The 22,399-nt window shown below is 36.1% G+C and overlaps 4 protein-coding genes across 7 annotated transcripts; 2 read left to right on the forward strand and 2 right to left on the reverse strand.

The window, feature by feature from the left end:
- Positions 1 to 821: 821 nt before the first annotated feature.
- On the reverse strand, positions 822 to 5,802 carry LOC124409165 (choline transporter-like 1). Its single transcript, XM_046886586.1, has 12 exons — positions 5,529 to 5,802; positions 4,800 to 4,945; positions 3,742 to 4,133; positions 3,552 to 3,641; positions 3,220 to 3,359; positions 2,674 to 2,860; positions 2,443 to 2,547; positions 2,155 to 2,338; positions 1,843 to 1,983; positions 1,607 to 1,766; positions 1,235 to 1,456; positions 822 to 1,119 (listed from the first exon to the last, which is right to left on the reverse strand). Exons 1-12 carry the CDS (start codon positions 5,637 to 5,639, stop codon positions 964 to 966), a joined length of 2,034 nt encoding a protein of 677 aa, XP_046742542.1. The 5' UTR covers positions 5,640 to 5,802; the 3' UTR covers positions 822 to 963.
- Positions 5,803 to 6,005: 203 nt separating this feature from the next.
- LOC124409166 (E3 ubiquitin-protein ligase Hakai) lies at positions 6,006 to 8,664 on the forward strand. 2 transcript variants are annotated; one of them, XM_046886588.1, is made up of 5 exons: positions 6,006 to 6,028; positions 6,324 to 6,427; positions 6,503 to 6,814; positions 6,932 to 7,120; positions 7,236 to 8,664. In XM_046886588.1, exons 2-5 carry the CDS (start codon positions 6,326 to 6,328, stop codon positions 7,914 to 7,916), a joined length of 1,284 nt encoding a protein of 427 aa, XP_046742544.1. In that variant the 5' UTR covers positions 6,006 to 6,028; positions 6,324 to 6,325; the 3' UTR covers positions 7,917 to 8,664. The 2 variants fall into 2 exon arrangements, with proteins under 2 accessions (XP_046742544.1, XP_046742543.1); XM_046886587.1 differs by lacking the exon at positions 6,006 to 6,028 and adding an exon at positions 6,047 to 6,239.
- A 1,293-nt stretch (positions 8,665 to 9,957) lies between these two features.
- LOC124409167 (transmembrane protein 115) lies at positions 9,958 to 11,881 on the reverse strand. The gene is made up of 4 exons (XM_046886589.1): positions 11,316 to 11,881; positions 10,790 to 11,045; positions 10,447 to 10,623; positions 9,958 to 10,254 (listed from the first exon to the last, which is right to left on the reverse strand). The coding sequence occupies exons 1-4, from the start codon at positions 11,764 to 11,766 to the stop codon at positions 10,050 to 10,052; spliced, it is 1,089 nt and encodes a 362-aa protein (XP_046742545.1). The 5' UTR covers positions 11,767 to 11,881; the 3' UTR covers positions 9,958 to 10,049.
- Positions 11,882 to 12,409: 528 nt separating this feature from the next.
- On the forward strand, positions 12,410 to 21,060 carry LOC124409162. 3 transcript variants are annotated; one of them, XM_046886578.1, is made up of 20 exons: positions 12,410 to 12,542; positions 13,167 to 13,635; positions 13,827 to 14,287; positions 14,443 to 14,627; positions 14,718 to 15,118; positions 15,246 to 15,423; positions 15,506 to 15,717; positions 15,822 to 16,015; positions 16,091 to 16,218; positions 16,304 to 16,438; positions 16,608 to 16,745; positions 16,812 to 16,938; positions 17,060 to 17,622; positions 17,745 to 18,155; positions 18,254 to 18,494; positions 18,569 to 18,906; positions 19,068 to 20,014; positions 20,184 to 20,317; positions 20,435 to 20,613; positions 20,768 to 21,060. In XM_046886578.1, the coding sequence occupies exons 2-20, from the start codon at positions 13,211 to 13,213 to the stop codon at positions 21,032 to 21,034; spliced, it is 5,664 nt and encodes a 1,887-aa protein (XP_046742534.1). In that variant the 5' UTR covers positions 12,410 to 12,542; positions 13,167 to 13,210; the 3' UTR covers positions 21,035 to 21,060. The 3 variants fall into 3 exon arrangements, with proteins under 3 accessions (XP_046742534.1, XP_046742535.1, XP_046742536.1); XM_046886579.1 differs by lacking the exon at positions 12,410 to 12,542 and adding an exon at positions 12,557 to 12,642; XM_046886580.1 differs by lacking the exon at positions 12,410 to 12,542 and adding an exon at positions 12,628 to 12,646.
- The last annotated feature ends 1,339 nt before the right edge of the window (positions 21,061 to 22,399 follow it).

Consider the following 22,399-nt stretch of genomic DNA (forward strand, 5'->3'; position numbering starts at 1 on the left):
GTTAACATCTATATCACAATTGTGAAAGCATTCATTGGTGTCTCGAAGCCTTGATCAGATATTCGAAATCATGTAAAGATATTTTGGAATGCATGTGAAATTAGAGGCACTTAAACAGGATAACGTTATATGCAGTTAATTTGCAAAGAATTCTGCGTTGGGACCGATAATTCTATTCACAAAATGTGCACCATGTTTTTATGTATCACTATATTTCTGTTATCACTAATCTGCGTTTGTAATTCTAGTATATGCTGTATGTAAGCCAGTTAATATTACCTAGTTCCCATTTCATTAACGTTTAAGGTACGTAGAGTGAAACGTGACAAAATTTTTTTGTTATTCAAGATAACAGATGAGCAAAGAAAATTTGAATATATTTGAAGAAAAATTTATAGTATTAGAAAGACTTTAATGAATGGAAAAAAAACAGAGTTGGCCTAAAGTGAATTGTGCGTGATTGCAAATTTCTAAAAAGATGTGTATATGCTATGATTGCACTGGTGATATCGACGGTACCTTATTCTCATAATATTTCCGTTAGCTTCAGACTCAGAAAATTCACAATGCTAAGAAACTCGAAAAAAGTGAGCAGATTATTTTTGTTTTGCGATTAATTCTCATTAAAAAAAAAAATGCTTAGCCAGAGAATGGCACCCTTGAATTTCCAAATGTATTTACTGATTCATATAAATAATTACAACCAAACCGGACTCATGATATCTATAAATAATGTTTCACAAGTATAAAAAAACTGTTCAGTAAATTTCGTGAAAAGTAGGTAAGTGAAATTTGTATTTATAATTACCTATGTCATTTCTAAAGAACGTATAAAAAGGTTGAAAACCATAAATACCAATATTGTAACAATTGTATATCTCAGCTCACATTGGGGAAGTAAATACTTACCTTAATAGAATAGTAGAATAGAGAACAGACGAGAAATAGAACACTTTTTAATACTTATTGGTTGATTGGAGACAACTCCAGTGACTGTTGACCGTTATTGCTAGGATTAGCTGATCCTATATTAGCCAGAGCTGATTGCCGCCATTTTCCATTCTCTCCATGTAGATTTTTGTCTTCACAAATGCACAAAAATAAAGTATCGATCACAGTCTGGAAAAGAGAAAAGAAAACGTGTAAACAGTACAAAATTATTGCAAAGTACCATCTACCCAAGAAATATGAAATAAATAGTTTTGGAACAATGCTCATGGGTAATTCGATTTACCTCATAAAGTGAGATGACACTGTGTGCGATGAAGAACGCAAATACGCAGATGACAAAAATTGGCGCTGCATAAAAATGTAATGTTGGATCCTGCCTCAGGAATAACAATCCAACACTTCCAGTTGCTGCAGTTACAAAACATTTACCCAAGAAGAGGATGAAATCTCCTATACCGTTTATTACTGCTATCTGCAAAGCATTGCTAACCAGTGTTGTAAAAGCCTGTAATCAGAATAAACGACTGTTCATTCAGTTGATTATATGAGTTACAAGTCTCATCTGTCGAGTATGAATTGCATGACATCATACCACTTTACCTACGTCACATCCTAATTTCTACTACTTAAAACTCAGAATAAGGTTATCACTTACAATCCTAGCAGCATTACAGAAATGTGTCCCTTCAATTGCTATTACTGTGTATGCATTGTGGTTCATGTACCGTATGAATTTTTCTAAGCAGTAAAAGCAGCATATGCAACATTTTAATCCACATTGGGCACATGGGGATGTTTCCTTGGTTTTTTCAAACCTAAAATAAAAGTTCATACATAGGAAAAATTCAAAATACATTTATAAGAAAAGATGCACTACTGTCAATATATTACTTTGCATAGAGGTAAGTAAGAATGAGTCGAGGTACTTTGAAGATAGTGATCAATAGTGAACCACATGCTACAGAGCCTAGATGGTAGCTGACCAGTTTACCCATGGATGAACAGACTGGGGAAAGACTGGCATCTTTTCCTCTGCAAATAGTAATTTGAAAACATTATCCTTGACCATTATATTGCTTTGCAGTTGCTGGAGTTTGTTATTCTGATAACTTTGTGACAAAACTATTATCGCTGGTAAAACAACACGTGATAGAAAATTTTCAATTAGAACATGTAAATCAATATAAGATATCAAGTAAATACCTGAAATACCAATGAGCAACGGCTCCAGCAATTACCATATTCTGGCAAGCAATTATGAATTCGGAAATCCATATTAATCCGATAATGTAAACCCACCACATGTACTTGACCCAGGTAGAATCAACGTATTCTACAAGGGTGAAAGCTAAAAATTTTCTCACAGTTAGTAGAATCCCTTGTGGACCTAATTTTTGAACACACATTAATTTGATAGTTTCATGATTTCAGTAGTGTTCATGGGTGGACGATCACATTCTACTCTACTTTATTTAGTTGATGAAGGTATACTTTTGTAATTAATAGAATCGTTTTGACCCGACGATGTCGTCAATTTCACTTCATCAGTTACTTGATTCGTCATTAACATTGGCACATTTTTTAATCCAGGATAATCTACAATAATAATTATTTTAAGAAATTATAATTTTATTTCTCAGTATTCGAAAATAGAGTGTATCATTGAAAAAGGAATAAAGATCATTTGACTGCGTCGGCATACAAACTTTCTTAATTACTTACTGGCAGTAGCGAGGCAGAGAACTATAGTTATCCAGAATGCAAAAAATACAAGTAGTGATAAAAATGTTAGTAATGGCTGGAAAAATAATCCAGGAAGTTCTGCTAAACATTTTGCACTTTCCTTAAACAGTTGAGCCATAATACTGATGCGATGGCGTAGAAAACAGAGCAGAAACAGTAAAATGATCTGTAATTTTAATAGAATATTTTGAGTAGACAGATAGCAATGTTAAACCCTTTCATTTCTCCTGGTACTCTGGTGGTACATTCGATTTCTTTTTTTGTTGTTTTCCAATTTATTCGTGAACTTTACTCAAATAAAAATTATCTTTGTATAACATAAATAATTTAACGCTATTCTACGTCGTTTTGGTGCAAAGAATATACATATGTAGAAGAGTGCACAAGAAAATTTAGTGTATATGTATAGTCTGGGAATGAAAGGGTAAATTTCTCTAAACTACGATGCTAAAGTAGATAATTTCTCTACAATGTGAGAATCTTATCTCGTTGACAAAAAATTGATATGGAAGTTTGAAAACTTACAGTTAAAATAGTTGCTACAATTGAATAAATGAGAAATGCTTTTCCATTGCGTACGGACTCTTCTAATAGCTCATTAGGATTTGTTTCATCCAATCTAATTTTAATGCGTATGTATGTCCACCATAGCAAACCGGTACCACCTAATTTTGAAGAATATAATGATAAGTATTAGATAAAGGCGCTTAACTATAAGATATAATTTGTTAGCCTTTTTCTTCAGTGTTTGCATAATAAGATTAAGTTGCAAACCTCATATCACAAGCGAACTATCAAGTACCTAGATTATTTTATGCTTACATTCTATATATTTTTAGATATTGTAGAAAACTCACCAATACAGGATACTGTAACTAGGATCATTACTATCCAGCTCACGATGCTTGCCAATAAATGGAATATAGCGATCATGAACAACGATAACACTGAAATAGAAGAACAGTTTTGTAAGAAGCATTTTTTGATGATTGAGAATTTTATATCAAGCCTACGGATTATTTTGTAGTAAAAAAAGTAATTATTTACCAAAAGCAAGAAAAGATAAAGCAACAATTTCTCTCCAAGTTTTATATAAGTCTCCCAGAATTTGTTCAATTGCATCCCATGAATTGATTAATCCATACACGTTGGAAGCTATAGTCTCTGCAACTTTCCCTATAGCTCTTGGAATGCAGCGATTCAGTATGACAGTACTATTATAAACAGGAAGCACTGGGCACACTCCGGTCTTATCTTTTGAATTCGGGCTGGTGCAGGCACTGAATTTACTTCCTGGCCTATCATGACACAGCTGTGATCCAGTATCTTTATAGAACTGGCAAACCTGTTCCATTGTGTCCATGTAACGATCTGGGCATTCTTTAACACAGATTTTCAATGAGTCCTTCAAATTTGTCACATCCAAGAAGAACAAGTACCTATAATATCGATTTCGTGTTAATATATACGTATTTTATTTTACCTCAATAAGAATTCGAAATTATCACCTTTTTTAAGCATTTTTTATAAACCATGTATTGTCCAACACACTTACGTACGTTTGGTTGATTTATGTTTACACTTCTGTGATGCAATTACATTTGTAATGAGTGAACAAGTCACTAATTTCCATGATAAAATAACAGTCGGCAATTAGTGGTTCAGTAACGAGAAACCATTATGTGGCTGAGCAGTGGGCTTATTTTCTGAAGTGGCCGACCACTAGCATATTTACTCTATTTATACCAGAAACATCCGCAGAAGCCTCTCATGAGGCAGAGGAAATGGGTGTGAAAATGACTCAGGGATTCAAAGAACAATAATATTTCAGCAGTGAAAGAGTGAGCAATTAAGAATGTCTAATCCAGCAACCAATAATTGATTCATTAATTTGATTCTGTGTCACATATGATATCGAATTACGAAATAATTTTTCTAGTTTGTTAGTAGTCCTTTAAGATCTAGCATTTATACTCATAACCGCTCACATCGCGATGTTGAAATTCTCCAAAGTTGAAGACAATGGACTATGTAACTTGCAAAATTCAAATTAAACAATAGTTTTAGAACTTTCTTTTACAACAGTTAAAAAATGGAATACTTACGGTTTATCGCTGGTATCTTGCCCAGACAATTCCATATCCCCAAACTTTTTGTTATTTTTTACACCACACGTATTGTCAAAGCTATCAAACCCATTGATCAAACGAATTGGATTACCATAAACCATTGCGAACGCTGCTATCAATATCTAGAAAAATTAAATATGTACTGCACATAGTTTCTTATCAACTTGAATCTAATTTAATTGATGACCCTTAAATAAATATGATTGTCTAAATAATTTAAGCAGCAAGAAGAAGAAATCGGTTTGTGATACAATTGGTATGTTATTTTGTGGACCTCAACTTAATTTTGTGTTGTGTTTTTGGCTGAAATTTTCGTTTCCTAAAATTTCTCCGTGATTAGACACACAAGAAGAATTTGTTATTGTGAATGAAATTGTGTAGGTAAAAATTCACTTGTATATTTCTACGAATAAAGCAAACACAAAGATGACATAAACTTAAAAAGGAATAGAATTTTGCAACTAGACGATTAATACCTATTTTCAATGAAATACTCATTAGGGAGTAAAGTTAATAAAATTGCAATTGGAACTGGATTACTCTAAAAATTTGAGGACAATATTTATCACACACATCGATTGAAGCATTGTAATATTAAACAATATTCAATTCAATTAGCTTTACAAAGGGCTAATTAGATTCTCAGTTACGTGCTAATTACTCCTTGAACATTGAGAAATGACTGACTCGGCAGGTTATACATACCATTAAAAACCAAAACAAAATAAAAAGACATAGCCAGAAAATATCCGTGCAGCCTCGGACCCGGGTGGGTTCAGGGCGTTCATCTTCGTCATCCCCACAACAGCAAGACATTTTTTCACCACCACTGTATCGTGCACCAGAAAATTACAACGCCCATTCGCTTAGTCGCCTGTTGACTTTAATCCCGGGCTCGCCTGACGCTTAGGACTAGTAAACTACTTGCCAGCCGCTTGCCTTTGTTGTGACGAATGAAGATCGTCACTCCGCCCGGCTGCGTTCCTGAACTATTCTTGTTATATCACTTGTTGTATGTGTTGTATCGAATCACATTCTATTAGCGCGTTATATCGTTGCCGTGGCAACGAAAACAAATCGCATCCGGCGGGATCGGTGAAGTCGTTTGCACTTCGCCGACTCGCTGTGTTGTGTTGGTGTTCAATTCATCAGTTTCATTTCGAACTCGTGTGTGTATACTGTGGATAGACTGTAGCATACGTGAGGTTGGTCGAGCGACATGAACGAAACATAATGTTAGAGCGTATTTTCTATTATACAATTTAACCCTTGGCTACATTTTGTGCAGTCTGTTGAGATCTATTTTTAAAAGAATATCGTATTAGACGAATTGTGGATAATAGGATTCGCTTTGAACTTAATTTCACCTCGCAATGTCCGACTTATGTCTTCCGTTTCGAACCTAACCTAACACATGTAAGCGAGTTATCACTAGTTGATGTTCAGAATTGTGTGCAAGCAAACTGACAATGTACTTATATTTCATTCGTGTTATTTTAGTTATGGAGGAAGATGGTGCCAAAAGAATGAGGGGCAGAGCACGAGGAAGAGCCCGTGGCCGTCCCAGGGGGCGAGCTAGGGGCCGTGGAAAAAAAGCTGTCAAGGTACTTATTATAAATGAAAGATGACTGAAAAACTGTTATCCTAATAATTAACTGCATTGTAATTTGTCACCCCAGATTATAGAAAGTGATGAAGATGATGTGCCACAAGCAGCTGAGGAAACTCCTATGGAAACAAGCGGAGCGGAACCTGAACAACAGGAGCCGCAACAAGCTCAGCAACCATCAGTCGAGCAACAATTTGATTTGGAAGCTGATATATCACAGCTAGAAGCTCCGACTTTTACAACTATAAATCGAGGACCTCCCGAACCAATGTTACGTCTTCGCTGGGATCATAGAGTCAATCTTATCGGTGAAAAAGTCTTAAACCCGATGATTCATTGCTGCGACAAGTGTCTTAAACCGATCCTTATTTACGGACGTATGGTACGGGTTTGATTATGAGAGAATTTGACAGTATTTCTTCTACTCATGTAAGGAAGTGATCCTGATAGAAATGAGGCCAAAATTTGACTCATTCATTTGTTGTCTTATTTGGTTTAGATACCTTGCAAGCATGTGTTTTGCTTGTCCTGTGCTAAAAGAGAGGACAAAGTCTGCCCGAGGTGTATGGAAAAGGTTTCCCGAGTAGAACAGACTGGCCTTGGTACAGTATTTATGTGTACTCATGGTGGAACTAGGTATGGAAATGCTGGATGTAGAAGAACTTACCTAAGTCAAAGGGATTTACAGGTTTGTTCTTAGTAGGGTTGTTTTTACTTGACACATTACACCGATGAGAAGACTCGAAATGGTCTTTGTCAAATGTTCAAGAAATAGCAAGTAAGATATATTTTATTCTTCTCAGGCTCACATCAATCATCGTCATATATCAGCTCCTACTGCGCCAGTTCAAGGATTGCAAGTCGACCAGCAGTACTTGCATTCGAAATCAGAAATGGATACACAAATGACAAAAATCCCCCCAGTTTCGATACAAAGTAGTAGAATGAAGCAGGTACAATCTCACATGGTTCAGCCAATAATGGGAAATGATCCAAGAGTCAATTCTATGGTGAATCAGCAGCAGGTTGAACACCGGCAACAGCAACACAGACCGCAGCCCATTATCCCTATGCAAAACTATCAACAAAGCTCTGCCCCACCTCCTACCAATACACCAATGAGGACTAATCTAATAACCGTACCCATCCAAGATACCACTATAACTACACATGACATACATAATCAGCAAAATCATCATTATTATCAACCTCCTCCTCCGCCGCAAGTGAATTACGGAGGCTACAACGTACCTCCTCCTGTTTCTCAAACACAACAGTACTATCCTCAGCCACAGCATCCGTCGCAAGTCACTTACGCCCCACCACCTTCGCAGCAGCAGTATGGCCCTTCCAGTTCGACTGCAATAAGACCACCTGCAACTTCATACATGCAAGAACAACAGTACGGCCCTCCGCCTCAGCAGCAGCAGGCACCTCCGCCGCAACCTCAGTGGACTCAACATCAACAGCAGTTTTATAGATAGGGATTGAGTCTTTTCTCTTTTTTTTGTTCTGCTCATGTACGGACCATCGTCAAAATGACCGCGACAAGATCTACCGTTTAGAAAAAATATGTGTTAATAAAGTTTGAGTGACCTACCGCTATCCACTGTTCAACCTTACAAATGCATTTTTCCTTTGCTTCGCGAATGTGTATACGGGTAGCAATATCAAAGAGAATGCCATTTCGGTATACAGTACATTACTCTTAGTATATCAAAATTGAGTACACTACAAATCGACTACGTTTACACTTTCATATTTTTACAAGCATTCTAGTAGGCTACTAGTGAAAATAATATACATATAAGAATTGGTTGTATTCTATTTTTAAATGTTATTTAAGAGCACCTGTACAGAATGACGCAGTTTTTTTTTGATAGTTTTTTTCAGGTAAATTACGATATTTTTGTTTTAATTATACTGGGAGCTGAATATGTTTTTTAGTCAAATCGAACAAAGACTCCTGCACTACATACACGTTCTCTTACAGTTCGAGTTTATATTGAGTAATCTCGAGCTTAAGGTTAATAATTTGTACCTACTTTGAAAAAAAGTAAAGAAATTATAATCAGAGAGATATAATATTGTACAGAATGACAGGATGCAATGTATTTACAAAATCAATTATATTTAACATTTAAATATATTATATAATATTACTTAAGTTTCTTATCATTTTACCTAGCGAATGTTCATTTATTCACGTAGTATTACCCCAGCCATATACTTTGCAACGCATTGAATTGTATTCTTAGCCTGCAAACGAATCTTTGCTGATTCCAAACATAAAAAATCTTTAGAAGTACAATCCAGCGCTGCATAAGTATTAGGCCAAGATACTTCATTTTAAAACTTTAATAGTATCTGAAGAACTCATTTATACTATGCATAAAAATAGTTTTTCAATTTGAATCCATCACATAATTACTTCGTCTTACATATAACATGTCCAGGTTTCTTGCACCTTGATCCCATTGTATTTCTTTTTACGTGCTTGTGCTCTGTTTCTATCTAAATCAATTGAAATACTTTCTCTTTTTGGACAAATAATCTGGGCATAACAGTGCACTATGGAGTCCGAATGAATCAGGTCACCCATTTTTATACACACAGGCAAGTCACAGAATTACAACTTGTCAAATTGAAAAGTTGTCTCTCGTGCAGCGGTGGCTTGTATAAGAACTCCCAACAAATTCTTGTATCATTATACACACACATAACTCATTACATGATAATATGTTTGCAGGAAGACAGATATAATCTTTAAAAGGCTGAAAAGAAAAGTGATCAAGTGAATCATTTGGGTTTCAGAATTATTATCCTTGATTGATGTAATGGGGCATCAGTATTCAATAATTGAAAACCATTCGCTCATTATCTTACAAAGAATAGGCTGATCTCAATGTGTTTGTCCATCCTCACTTACTATGAGTATGGTATCTGTATACATTTCCGTGTTAGTATGTATTGAAACGACCTTGTACTGGTAATTAGAGTGTGAGGTCACTGAAATGCTTCAAGTGCAATTCTAACTGTAGGAGACTTGAGATACTACATCACACGGTTGAAGTGAAATTTTCTGTCAGACAGTCCATTAACTCTTGCAGCAACATTTCATAATAAACCCAGGTTAATCGTGCAAAATCGATCGTTTTCTCATATGAACTTTGTAAAAGAAGAGCAGCAATAGTACAAATTATAGCAGGAACTTTCTAAGCTTGTTTCTTCCAAATCTCATTAGAACTTGGTTTAATTTCAATGTAGATGTACGAAATTCATCGACATTTACAATAATAAGAGTACAAGTTTTCAAAGGAAGTCCAGGCATGAAAAATTCACTGACATATTAAGATTTTCATCAGGTTCGATTAGTTTCCTTGTAAACTCTGTGACTTCCGAATTATTTTGATGAGTGGAAGTCACACTATATTATGTCTGCGCAGTTACTCAGTTTATGAGATTCAATATTCTTAATGAGATTTTAGGATACACATAAACAGAATAACTGACTACCAATTTTGAACTTTGTATACCAAATCTTGCACATATGAGATCATTTTGCGAAACCTTTGCCAATTTTTACAATATCATTGAAATCAGTCAATTCTGGGTGATCACGTGCTTGTGGACGGGTGATTGTGTATGTTTACGCTGGTCTGAGGAATTAACGGAGACGCCAGTGGCTTTGGTGTCGTTGATTCGGGAATTGGGATCGATACAGCTGGGGGAACAGGTGAATGCTTCTTACTTCTATCTGGTTGCCAAGGTTTAGCATGATCCTTACTTAACCTCTCACTAAGAGCTTTTAATGCTATTTGTCTGAAAACAAACATAGAAACAATAAATGTTGAGAGTAACATTTTTAAGAAATAATTTCTAACTAATTGCTATTTACGTATAGTTTCGAATATTTAATAGGATTTTATAGTGTTGTTTGCTTTATAGAAATACATGACGAGGTAATGTCAATTTGGTATTAAAAATTCAAGTGTCTTTTTGTCTCATACATACCTACGCCTTTCGCTGTCGTGAGGATCGATTCCTGGTAAACTGATTACCAGGCCTGGAGGTGCATTTGACATGTCAAATCTGCGAACAACTTTTTTGCAGATACCGACCCGGACTAGAAATCCATGTACTGTATTTCCCATAACTGCTATGGGTGGCTGCAATACATTGGGAAAGAAACTGAAAGAAAATTTCGATTGTAGTTGTTACAAGATTTGATATTAACTATCTAAGTAATATTTTCATGGTAATATTAAAGCAGTTATGTTTCAATAGCATTCCAATTGTCAAACATAAATGAGAGTTTATCCCAGAACAGAAATAGTTTATCATTCTTGATTTCCACCTGGCAAAAGTGAAGTTATCAGCCATATCGCCCCTTGTTCCATTATTGTGTCTCTGATAGAAGCGAAGATAAATCCACGAAATGAGAAGACCGCTCAGAAACATTGTTGGATGCGTTCCTTCCAGTAAACCAAGAAGCCAGAGTAGTAGCGCAACGATCCAAACCATCAGAGGAATATTCCTGTTTGATATTTTCCCTATCGGGGTTTTTACCAAGATGTGATCTGGCATTATCTGTTTCACAGCCACGCTGACGCCTGAAATAAAATACATGGTATTTGAATAAATCGTACCAACAATTCTATCTTGATTTGAGGATTTGAGTATACTAATTTTTTTTCTGAATAAGGTCATATTTTTGTGCATCCTAACAAACAGATATTGGCACAAAAAAATGATATGTCGGAACATAACCGGAGGTTAATGAGGTTTATTTTACGATAAGATTAAGCATTTGTCTTGAGAGCTAGAGGTAGACTTTGGATCCTAGTCTGAATACAATCCTCAAGTTCCAATATTTAAAATACCTGCAATATATCCTGTTAACCCGTGAATGTGTATGTCAAATAGTAGATCAGTGTCATTGGTGCACATGTAGAGGAAGAGATAGAACAGAGCAGATTGAACGGCAACACCAAAATTGACGATAGCAAAGAATGTCATCATTTCCATAGCGCCCCACAGGGGTTCTATTAGCTTCCCGCAAAGACCTACGGTGATTATGTCGACGCATACTTCCCAAAAATGTATTTCAAGAAAGCAGAACGTAAAAGCTGTCCAGATCCAGAATGCAGGTGGTAAAAGATAACCTGGTGTTACACTCAGTATCCGTACAGCCTCCTCAGAGTAAGACAGGCAGTATGAAAACAACACGACTACGCATATGAATTTAACACTAGCACTCGTGTTTCCTAATAAGGCTGCGAACTGTTGCCTCAAGTAAGGAATGTTCCTTCCTAATCCTTTTATTGTTGCCATTTCTTGAACACTTTTAACCTCTTCAAATCCAGGAGCCAACTTCCCCTCTGATCTGACGTTTGCTCCAACTGGCGCTGCATCCACGGAGTGCTTTGCTTCGCTGTTATAATCGGTGTGCTCCTTAGAGCGTATACTGTACATGCCCCAAGTGCCCCCAAGGTGTGCTTCTTCCTTCGGCCTCAACCTCGTGGTTTTATCGGTTGAAAAAGCTGAAGCGCGGCAGACAAGCCAATTAAATTACAGGATTACAGTAGCCCGGAATCTTGATCACGTCCGTAATTTTGGAACTTTATAATTTTATCATGTATGTCAGGTATATCGAAGGTTGTCGTATTATTTTCTTCGATATTACTAATTGACTACTATTTTGGATTTGGAATTGTTGGATTTATGCCTTTTGTTTACGCTGAGCGTGCTGAAGTCAATTGAAATCACCTCTTATCAATCAAATATGCTGAAAATAATACATGTTGAATTTTTATACATCTGTGTGTCATATGCCGCTCAAATATCGATGGTAGCGCATATGCATCACTGTTGATCTCGAAGTACTCCATAATCGAAGAACCCTCGAAGTCATGTGTTAATTAAACTGATGGCTGCTACTCGAAGTACTTCATACATGAGGTACTTGCCCTACCTAACCTTCAAATTTTGACGTATAGAAAATAGGGAAGGTTGCAATGGCGTTTAGTTCGTGATAAGTGTAGATCAATATTATATACTGATTTTTATTCGCAGTTTATCCAGACAGTTTATTTTTTCTGTTTTTCGTTGTAAGATTGTTATATGTTAATTGTGCTGTTTAGTTTTTAATGAAGCTAAAAAACGGATTCAAGAAACAAATATCTTCGGAAATAAGATTCTTGTTGTACAGTAGGTAAAATTTATAAATAACATGACTTTGCAATGCGTAATTTTGTCACAACTTTGGCTAAATACATACCCTGATTTAACATAAAATATCTTAGCACTCTTTTGTGTTGTCATTTGGCTTTAGCAGGCATTTTATTATTATCCGCTTATAACTTACTGTAAAATAAATAAGCTGCGTGTTGTTAATTTAAATGGCTTTATGATCGCTCAGCTAGTCTTACAGATCGTTTTATAGAAAAAGATCTTAATGCCACAAACAAGACTTGTAGCTCACTTAATTCTGAGCTCATGAGCCATTAGCGTTACAAAGGTATAAATAGTCATTTAGTTGCCACTAATGACTTTGCGACCAAATCAGCAATATACTAATATCTTTGGACAACACATTTAATACAAAGTAATTGTTTGCTCTACGCCTGTAATTAAGTAGATCTTGATTAATTGTTGGAATCTGTTATGCTCCAATTCTTATAGCCCATCAGTTTAAAAATTTTCAATGTATAGACATTATTATCATTTTACAGATACGATGCTATTAACCTGACGTTCATCAACGTTGAATACTGTAATGGCTGGAACTAGAGCTGCGGAAGGTTCACAGTCAACCATAAACCTTCTCGATGAAAATCTGTTTGAATTGCGCTGTCTACTCAAAGCTGGTGAGATTTGCCACAGTGCCCGGTCTGAGATTGGCAGAAAGCAGCTTTTGGCATTCACAACGGGGAATGCTGACTTAGTACTTCATTACCAACCAGATGTTAACTGCCTACCAATCGTCAAGAGAATTCCGTGGTTTCAAGGATCCTACAAACGAATCTCGGCCCTCTGTTTCGATCCTTCTGGATCTTGGCTCCTTACCGCTAGTATCGATGGCTCTTTGTATATTGTACCTGCTTTAGCTTTGGTTGATGAAAACGTGAGCCTAGATCACAGATGGGCCACAAACGATATTACATCATTCTCTTCACTAAATACTCAGTCTTCATATTCCAGGTAATATCAAAAATCTAGTTAATATTACATAATTATTGATGTCAGATATTTTTTTATCTCCCATTATATTAGAGATTCAACGTGTATCCTTAACACTTTTAATTCATATACAAAAATTGACACATTATCACATTTCTTTTGTATAAACAATAGGCTTTGCATGAAATTAATCAAGTATAACTAATTTGCAGACCTAGTGCATTGGTATGGTGGCAAAGAGTTGTGGATTGCAGCCATGTTGGTATTATAGGAACAGAACATGGTGAAATTGTGCTCGTTAATCTAGAGAGTGGTTGTCAAGTTGGATTGACGAATGTCAAAGGGAATGTAACCAACCTTCACATTTGTCAGGATAGCAGTCTTGACGTAGTGTCACTTTTAGTAACAAGCCAAACACACCAACAGTGGAGATTGATTTTGGAACAGCGTGCAAATGGTTACGTGTATCCTATGGAAACTGGCAGATCCTTCCGCAGATTCAATCCTCTATTACATTCAAGTGGAGGCCTAAGTGACGAAGTGGAAACCTTGCCCACCACCAGATCTCGACTTCAAGGACTCAAACAACTTTCTGTTGAGAAACTCGATATACTCAAACAAAAGTTGGCTGACACTAGAAGTCGTAGTTTAATGGGGTCTTCGACTAGACGCGGTAGGTGGTTAAATATGAAAGATTGAATATTACCAAAGATATTTGGTGTGTTTAGTTAGTAAGTGATGCTTGAGAATTTCATGTTCTTTCTACGAATGATTCAGCAATTTAACACTAATATGTATGAGTTTATCATGGATTATATTTTATTTTAGACAGCAGCAGTAGTAGCGGAACTGATGAGACGATTACGGTTGGCCTAAGTAGACATTTTTCAGAGAGAAGAGAAGACTTGTTTAATCCAGAATTAGTACCTCTAGATATGAGTCTTACACCCCAGTACACTCGTCAGGGTCAGCATATGTACACCGGTTATCATCCACCAACTAACCTTCTGACTGTAAGAGAAAGTCTATTCCTTTTACTTCTATTTATTGACAAATCTCAAAGAAAATTTGAGCTATAATTATTTGTAAATAATTTTACACAGATCCATGAGACCGAAGCTTCTATGGTGCCTCTACATGTTCATAAAATGCCATCGTTCTGCCACAGCATATTACTCACTCAGCATCTATTCTATGTAACCGACGTCCATCAAAAATCACTGTCTATTATTTCGTGCCTTTTATCTGAAACACGGATCGGTATTGATACTGAGTTTAATCCTGAGTCAGTGATAGGACGATTTTCTTTCGCAAGAAATAATGAAATTATAGACAAAGTGTACAGAGTAACCGATTTTAAAGTTACAACAACGAAGGATACTAGCGGGAATAGTGAAAATCAGTACGGGCTTCCCAAGAAGGTGGAGGACATCAAAGCAGATATTCCCCTTGTCGATACTTGTATAATTGTTACCAATTTTGCTGTATACAAAATCGAAGTCAGGTTTGTGCATTTTAAATACGTGATTTGTTAAATTGCAATTTCGTCATTGGTCACATTCAGTTAAATACTTTGGTCTTGTCTCAATGTACTTTGAGAGCTCAACTATTTTGTACAACGTATTTAACAGGAGACCATTGCTGTCAGTTTTTATGGATCTAGTTTTAAAACACAAGGAATTAGAAAAAGCAGAAAGATTGGCAGTAGTTTTTGGAATGAATCTACAACATCTGTTGGAAAGTGCGGGAGATATACTTTTGTCCAATAAAGAATTTTCGAGGGCTATTGTCTTGTATAAATTGTCAAGGGTAAGTGTACTGCCAATAATAAATAGAAAAACAATTTACATATATATTTTGTCCTGACATACCATCTATCATTGGGTTGCAGTGTCGATTGTTGAAAAGTGTCCTCAAATTTGCATCGGCTGGGCATACAACAGAATTACTCAGTTATATTACTGGCTGCTTAGTTCCACCATCGGTCATAGAGTTATCAGTGGCAACCAGAACGCATTTGTCTAATTTGTGTGTCATGGCATTTACGGAATTGACTTTACGAGCCTCTGCGCTACAATCTAATCAAATTCACAAACAATTTTCGTAAGTATCAAAAAAATTTCTGTGATGAGTTTCTAATTCACAATTATTGCTCATTTATTTTTAATTACTGTCATATTTCTAATGCAGTATATCTCTCTTCATAGAAATTTTTTAGCTTCAAATACTTTTTATGACGAAGGTCTAGCAGTGAATGTCGCAGGACGAACTGGGCTGTGGGAGGTTTTACAGCAGTTAGCCACACAGAGGGGCCTTTATTATCAAGTTCTAGAACTTCTTATGAAGGTTGTCCGTTCACTAAATTTAAGTTCCTCTCAGCCTGCACATCATCAACTCGACTGTATGTTGAAAAAAATTAAATTAACACATCTTATGGCTACAAACACATTTTTTCTCACTGTTTTATTAATTTCAGCTGGCTTATTAATGTGTCTAAGTGAATCAGGATTAATTCAAGCAATGCTGGTATCTCCAAATCTAGCCAAACATCATACAGCCTTCGTTCTTGCCAATCTTGCCACATTAGAAGTGTTCGCTCTTCAGGTAGGCTTATTAATTCAATTGAAACTTGTTACCCAGATTGGTACTTGGATAGGTGAATATAATTCTGGAATTTTGGTGTTTTCAGAGGTTGACTGCGTTGTATGATCCAACTAGCCCAATATTACGGCCCTTGTTAATCCGGTGCAGAGCTCGACATCGAACTACATCTCACAGCTCTCAATCCAGTCAATTTGATTCTTTAGATTTAACAGAAACTTTAGTGAGTAGGTTTTACATCAAAATTTACCGTCCAGAAACTTCCTGAAAGTTTTATTTTAGATTTTTCACTGTTGAACGTAATAATTACATGATTGAATTGATAATTGACAGTAGCGATCCTGCATCAATTTTGTATGAAAATCTCTCTTATGTAATTATTCTAATTGCAGGATGAAGTTGGTGCGCCAGTAGAGGAAATTGTTGAGACATTTCTTCTCATTCTCCTAACTCTCATTCACAAAAAATCTCCCGTGTTGAACTATGAACCAAAACTCATGTATCGTATACCAGTGCCTAACACAGAACGAGTAAGTTCCTTACATTGACATTGAAAAGATTGGACCAAAATAAACACTTTGCGATTATTTTATTAGGACATCGATGACGTAAACTCTAGTGCAGACTTCAAACGAAGAGCTTTGAGTGCTGGATTCTCTCATGTAGCCCTTATTAGAAATAACAATGTTTATACTTGGGGAAATGCTGCGCAAAAATGTTTAGGTAAGTTTATCACTGTGTATCCACGGGACATCTGCTGTCTTCTAAATAGAATAGGGAACAAATTATTCTGTTTAACCCAAGAAAAAAAAACCTAACTTAGACAATTAAAAATTTCCTGCAGGAACTGGTCCAACGATGTCTAGATATGGATCTCCTCAAGTGATTCCCACTTTTCAAAGTATGAAGGTAGAAGTACTGAGTGTATCGTGCGGTCGTTGTCACTCTTTGGCTGTGACCAACAATGGAGTATATGCTTGGGGCGCTAGTCAGTTTGGTCAACTTGGGCTTGAGAAAAAGCTTCAATGTCCAAATCCGGAATTAATTGTTACCCTAGCACACGAAATTATTGTCGATGCAGTAGCTGGTCAGTATCACTCAGTCGCATTGACTAAAGACGGAAGAGTATTCACCTGGGGCTGGGGCGTGCATGGTCAATTAGGTCATGGAAATACGAATGAAAAAAATATTCCAACCTTGGTTACCTCGCTCCTTGGGACTATTGTAAGGCAAATAAGTGCTGGCCATGCGCACACTACGGTACTTACAGCTGATGGCGATGTCTACACGTTTGGTAGCAACGTGTTTCGTCAGCTTGGGAATGGAACTAATATTAAGTCTTCAATTCCCGTAAAAGTTATATTGCCAGAGAAAACTTCGTTGATCACAACTGGATATTTCCACAATGTAAATTTTTCACTGTATTATAATGTTATTGATTAGGATTCACTAAGAAAAAATACCTTTAAATAGTTCATGTAATATTTTATGATAACATGTAAATTTTACCAGCACATATTTTTTCACAGCTGGCTGTTACTACTACAAATAAATTGTATACATGGGGAGCTAGTCCCCAGGACATGCGGTTGAAAGCACAGGCACAAAAGAAAACTAGAATACAGGCTAGAATACTTCAGCAACGAGTAGCTTCGGATAAAGTAACTCAATGTATTGAAACTCTTGATAAGTATAACGAAATTGCACAAGACGGTGACTCAATTGCACAATCTGAGCAAACCAATGCACAAATTAACGAAACAGAAAATTCAAATGATGATTCAAGTAATACCACAGTGCAGTCAGAACAGACTGCCAGCATTAAGTTGCCACCTAGTCCACAATTGCAAGGCATCAACGTCGAGGTCATTGGAAAAGCACAAACTCATTTGCAACCTTCGTTAGTTGATACGAGTTCAGTTTGTGGGCAGATAGTACAGGTAATGTCTACTCGTGGAAAGTTACGAGCATGAGTATTTTGACGACTTACGAGGAACAACTTTTTTAGTCAGTCCTGTAAGACGCATAACATTTTTAGATATCAACTGGATGCCATCATTCTTGTCTCTTAACAAAGGACGGGTCAGTCTACGTATGGGGACGTAATTTGGATGGACAGATAGGCAATGGTAGTCGCCGTGAAGTGACGATTCCCGTGCCCCTCAGCTACGATCCTCTTTCCTCCACACCTTCGGTTGCCAAAGGAGGTGAAGATAATCGAGCCATGAAAGCAGTCAGCCTTTGTTGTGGTTGTGATTATACTGTCGCCATGCAGCCAGGTAAAAAACATTATCAATAGATACGAGTAACTGTGTTGTACAAGTTTGTAATTTCGTTGCCATTTTTGTTCAAGGAGGGACTATTCTGGCGTGGGGAAGTAATAATACTGCACAGTTGGGTCGTCCTCCAGTAGAAGATTCGCGAGGTGTTGAGAGAAAACTGGTTTTGCACAAATCTTTAAGACGTGTTGTTCGATTACCACATGGTGCTCATTTCAGTCTTGATACTGTTCCTCGTCAAGTTCCTAATATTCCTACTCCTGTTATTTCTTATCGAAGTTATGACGTTACACCATTGGCCGGGCTTGTGCAACCATTGAGTGTTGTGGAAAAGTCGCTAGGAGAAACGACTTTACATTATGTACTGGAAAGGCTGAACGGATTATATGATAGTGCCAAAATAATGGATAAGGTGAATTTTACTTTATTCGCACATTTTTATACATCCTACAGCCCGAGATGGACTTTGTAGTCCGCCCTTAGGAATTTTACAAAGTTCGAAGTACATAATAAAGATTTTGGTTATAGATGTTGAATGTTTTCTGATAATTTACGTTCTGTTATTCTTTACAGTGTATTCAACTGGGAAATTATCAAGCGGCCTCAAAGATTTCTCTACTGGAGCATAATTTTACGGATGCTCTTTCATATCAATTGAAAATGTTGAACACGTCACATCTTGAAAGGCACAAGTTTTCATACGAGTGTGATGGAAACCAAGTTGGAACTGATCCTTCTGTTGACTTCAACAATACGACGAAAATAGTAGCAAATTCTCAAACATCCGATGCGCAGATTCAACATATTAAGGAAAATACTGAACTGTTTGATAAACACATGGAGCAAAATTTAGTCGATACTTTAGAAAAATCTGAAGAGAAAAAAAAGATAAAAATGTCTGCTAGCAGATCTTTAGACAGTTTTCAGTCCCTGGAACAAGAGTTATACACCTTTGATTGTCAAGGAGGCTCAGAAGAACTGTGCGAAGATTCTAAAAGCGAGGACATTTCATTAGACATTACCGAAGATGCTCTTGACAGTGTATATGATGAGCAGAAAAAGAATAGTTTTTCAGAAAATGTTACGGTATTTGGGAAGAACGCTGAACAGGCCATAGAAAAATCTGTACCAAATGTGGCTGATTTGACTTTGGCCCCAGGAATATCGGAAGAGCTTGATTCTGTTGCAAGAAGTTTAAATCATCGGGAGAATTCGACCTGTATTACTGTTTCAGAAGTTGAACAATTTTCAGCCCAGAAAAAGATGAATGTTATTAATAGAAATATTTTAGGGAATGAGGCTAAGGGTAATCAAGAAAACGCCGTAGTATCTGAAGCTACAAGCATTGTAGAGTTTTATGTGAGTGAAATTGAAGATGAATCTCATGCTACAATGCGAGATGTTCTACAAATAGCCATCGAGTTTTGGATCAAACATAATTTGCCGATAGGAAATTTGGAAAATATATTACTACGGCATATGAGCAAGTTTTTTTACCCCCTCGGTCTATTATTGTTTTCGTAAGTAAATGTGTTGATCAATAGAGGTTTTTACCTGTAACATCAGTTTGAGATTGTCGAATGTTCGATTTTTACAAAGTTCTAAAAACTTTACTGAGTAGTGGCTTATAATCGTAAAATTTTCTACTGAATCAAACACCGCTTTATTTGGTACTCTGTTCTATTTTAGTCAGAACAATATGGATGAAGCTGGTGTTCAAAACCAAGGCGATACAGAAGCGAATAGTTTAGCCATGATGAACTCTTTGTCAACAAAATTCTGTCTCCAGGTCTGTTCCACTCTACTGAGGCATATAGATCAGGGTAAGTAGGTTTGAAATTTTTTTATTTCTGAATTTGGTGCACTGTTTGATATAATTTCATGGTGGATTTTTGTATGCCTCAGGTAATGAAAAGTTATAGGAATCTGACTTCTTGCAGGCAAACCTACGCCAGAATATGTAGAATTATTGTCACAGCTTTCGGCTAAACATTACGGTCCTCCCTTCACTGGATATCCAGGTTCAAATGGTAACAAAACTTCAGAACAGATGCTCGATGGAGTCATCAGCACAATATCTGCGGAAGAATGTGATTCTAGGCCGTTTATACAGGTCAAGGTAAAGTGTTCCCAAACAATTGAATGATGGCGGTAAAATGTTGTGTGATCTGCTAACTGCGTCGTTCTATTGGGCAAAAGTTATTAAATTTGTGTATTGTCTCTCTGTATTGAACGTTAATTACATATTTTTTATTTTGTTTTGCAACAATTAGGCATCAGACGATGTTTCTAGTTTTCTTGAAACTGATGAAGATATGATGGTATTCACTTGTGGTCATCATTTTCCTGTATCTACGTATCACTCAGAAATTATTCCAAGGATGGAGGCAGAACTTTTGACGTCCGAAATTTCGCCATTGCCACACACTGTTCAATTCTTGAGTGATCTACTGCGACAGCCTGGCAGAGTGGATACTATCTGTCCAGTATGTATACCATCTGCTCTTCAAAACGTAGTAAAAACTGTACCTAAAAATTAAGTGAGCAGTTTATTTATATGCTATTCGGAAAAAGAATAGTAAAACATTGAAGGGTTGGAAGTTTCTTTTGGGAGGATATGAATTTAGCTAGGCACTGATGAAAAGGTACACGGCTTGGAAAATTTCCAGCCTTGGTTATACTTACACAAACTAATACGCCAATTCGAGTGGCTGTATAAATAAAGAAGTCCAACTTTATTTTCTTGTAAGAGAATTACAATTTGCTATTATATTTTGTGTTGTTATGGACCCGTGAAATTCAATCAAAAAGACAAAACTCGTCTAATTTATTCAAGTTTTGGGTCATTCAGCTATTAGACTTTGTTATTCTTTCTTGAGTTTCATCAATATTACACAGTTTAGAAATCAGTTTATTTTTTTAATCATTGTGTAATAGCCCTTGAATCAGACGCTGGTTGCAATAGTTTCGTACATAAACCAATTTGAATATTTTATAATGAACTGCTACATTTAAAAAATACAAACTAAAACGTGTCAGAGGTGAGTAAACATAATTCTAAAAAAATACTTTACACTTCAATCAGCGGTGTTGTACAATATATACAGTTTCTGTGTGTGTGTGTGTGTGTGTGTGTGTGTGCATATGTGTGTGTGTAGTTGTGTTACTTGAAAGATTCACCCAAATTTTCAGTCAAATGAAAATGGTAGTAATGTCCATAGTTATTAAAATTTTTGTGTCCAGATTTTTCGGCACAATAATATTTGTTTTGATTTTCGCGATTTTCAACAATTTTTACGAGCAAGTCTTGTCATTAGGGTATTTTTATCTACGAGAATCACGCGAATCTTGTAAATATGCAGATGTAGATTGAATACGTGATTGTTTAAAATATTTCTAGACAAAAGAAAATGAAATTTACTACGTTGATGTTCTGCAGACCAGGTTTATGTTGTCACCACAAACTTGTGTAATTTCTTTTTACTATTTAATGATTCTATAGCTTGGACGGGTAGATTTCGTCATTGAGAATTCATCTCGGTAGCATAACTCACATTTGAGCATAGTGCTGATTTATTCTACTTGGCAGAAAAAAATGATTAATATCCGCTAATAATGACTGTACTATAATGAGACATTGGAATTGTCGATAACTTAGAATTAGCGGATAGTAGGTATTGGAAACTCTTGAGAATTTTAATGTTCAAATATGAAAGTAAATTATTGAACATCGGAGATATGTATTATGAAGTTGTCAAATAATTTTCATAACTTTATGATGTTTGCTTTTACAGTTGAAATACTTAGTTTTTCAGGTGCAAAATATGTAAAAGTAAATTGTATGCAATTTACTAGTTTGTTCGTTTTAACCAGCACACGAGCACACATATAAGTGAATTTCGCAG

Source organism: Diprion similis, chromosome 8 (assembly GCF_021155765.1).
Source record: "Diprion similis isolate iyDipSimi1 chromosome 8, iyDipSimi1.1, whole genome shotgun sequence".
NCBI lineage: Eukaryota > Metazoa > Arthropoda > Insecta > Hymenoptera > Diprionidae > Diprion > Diprion similis.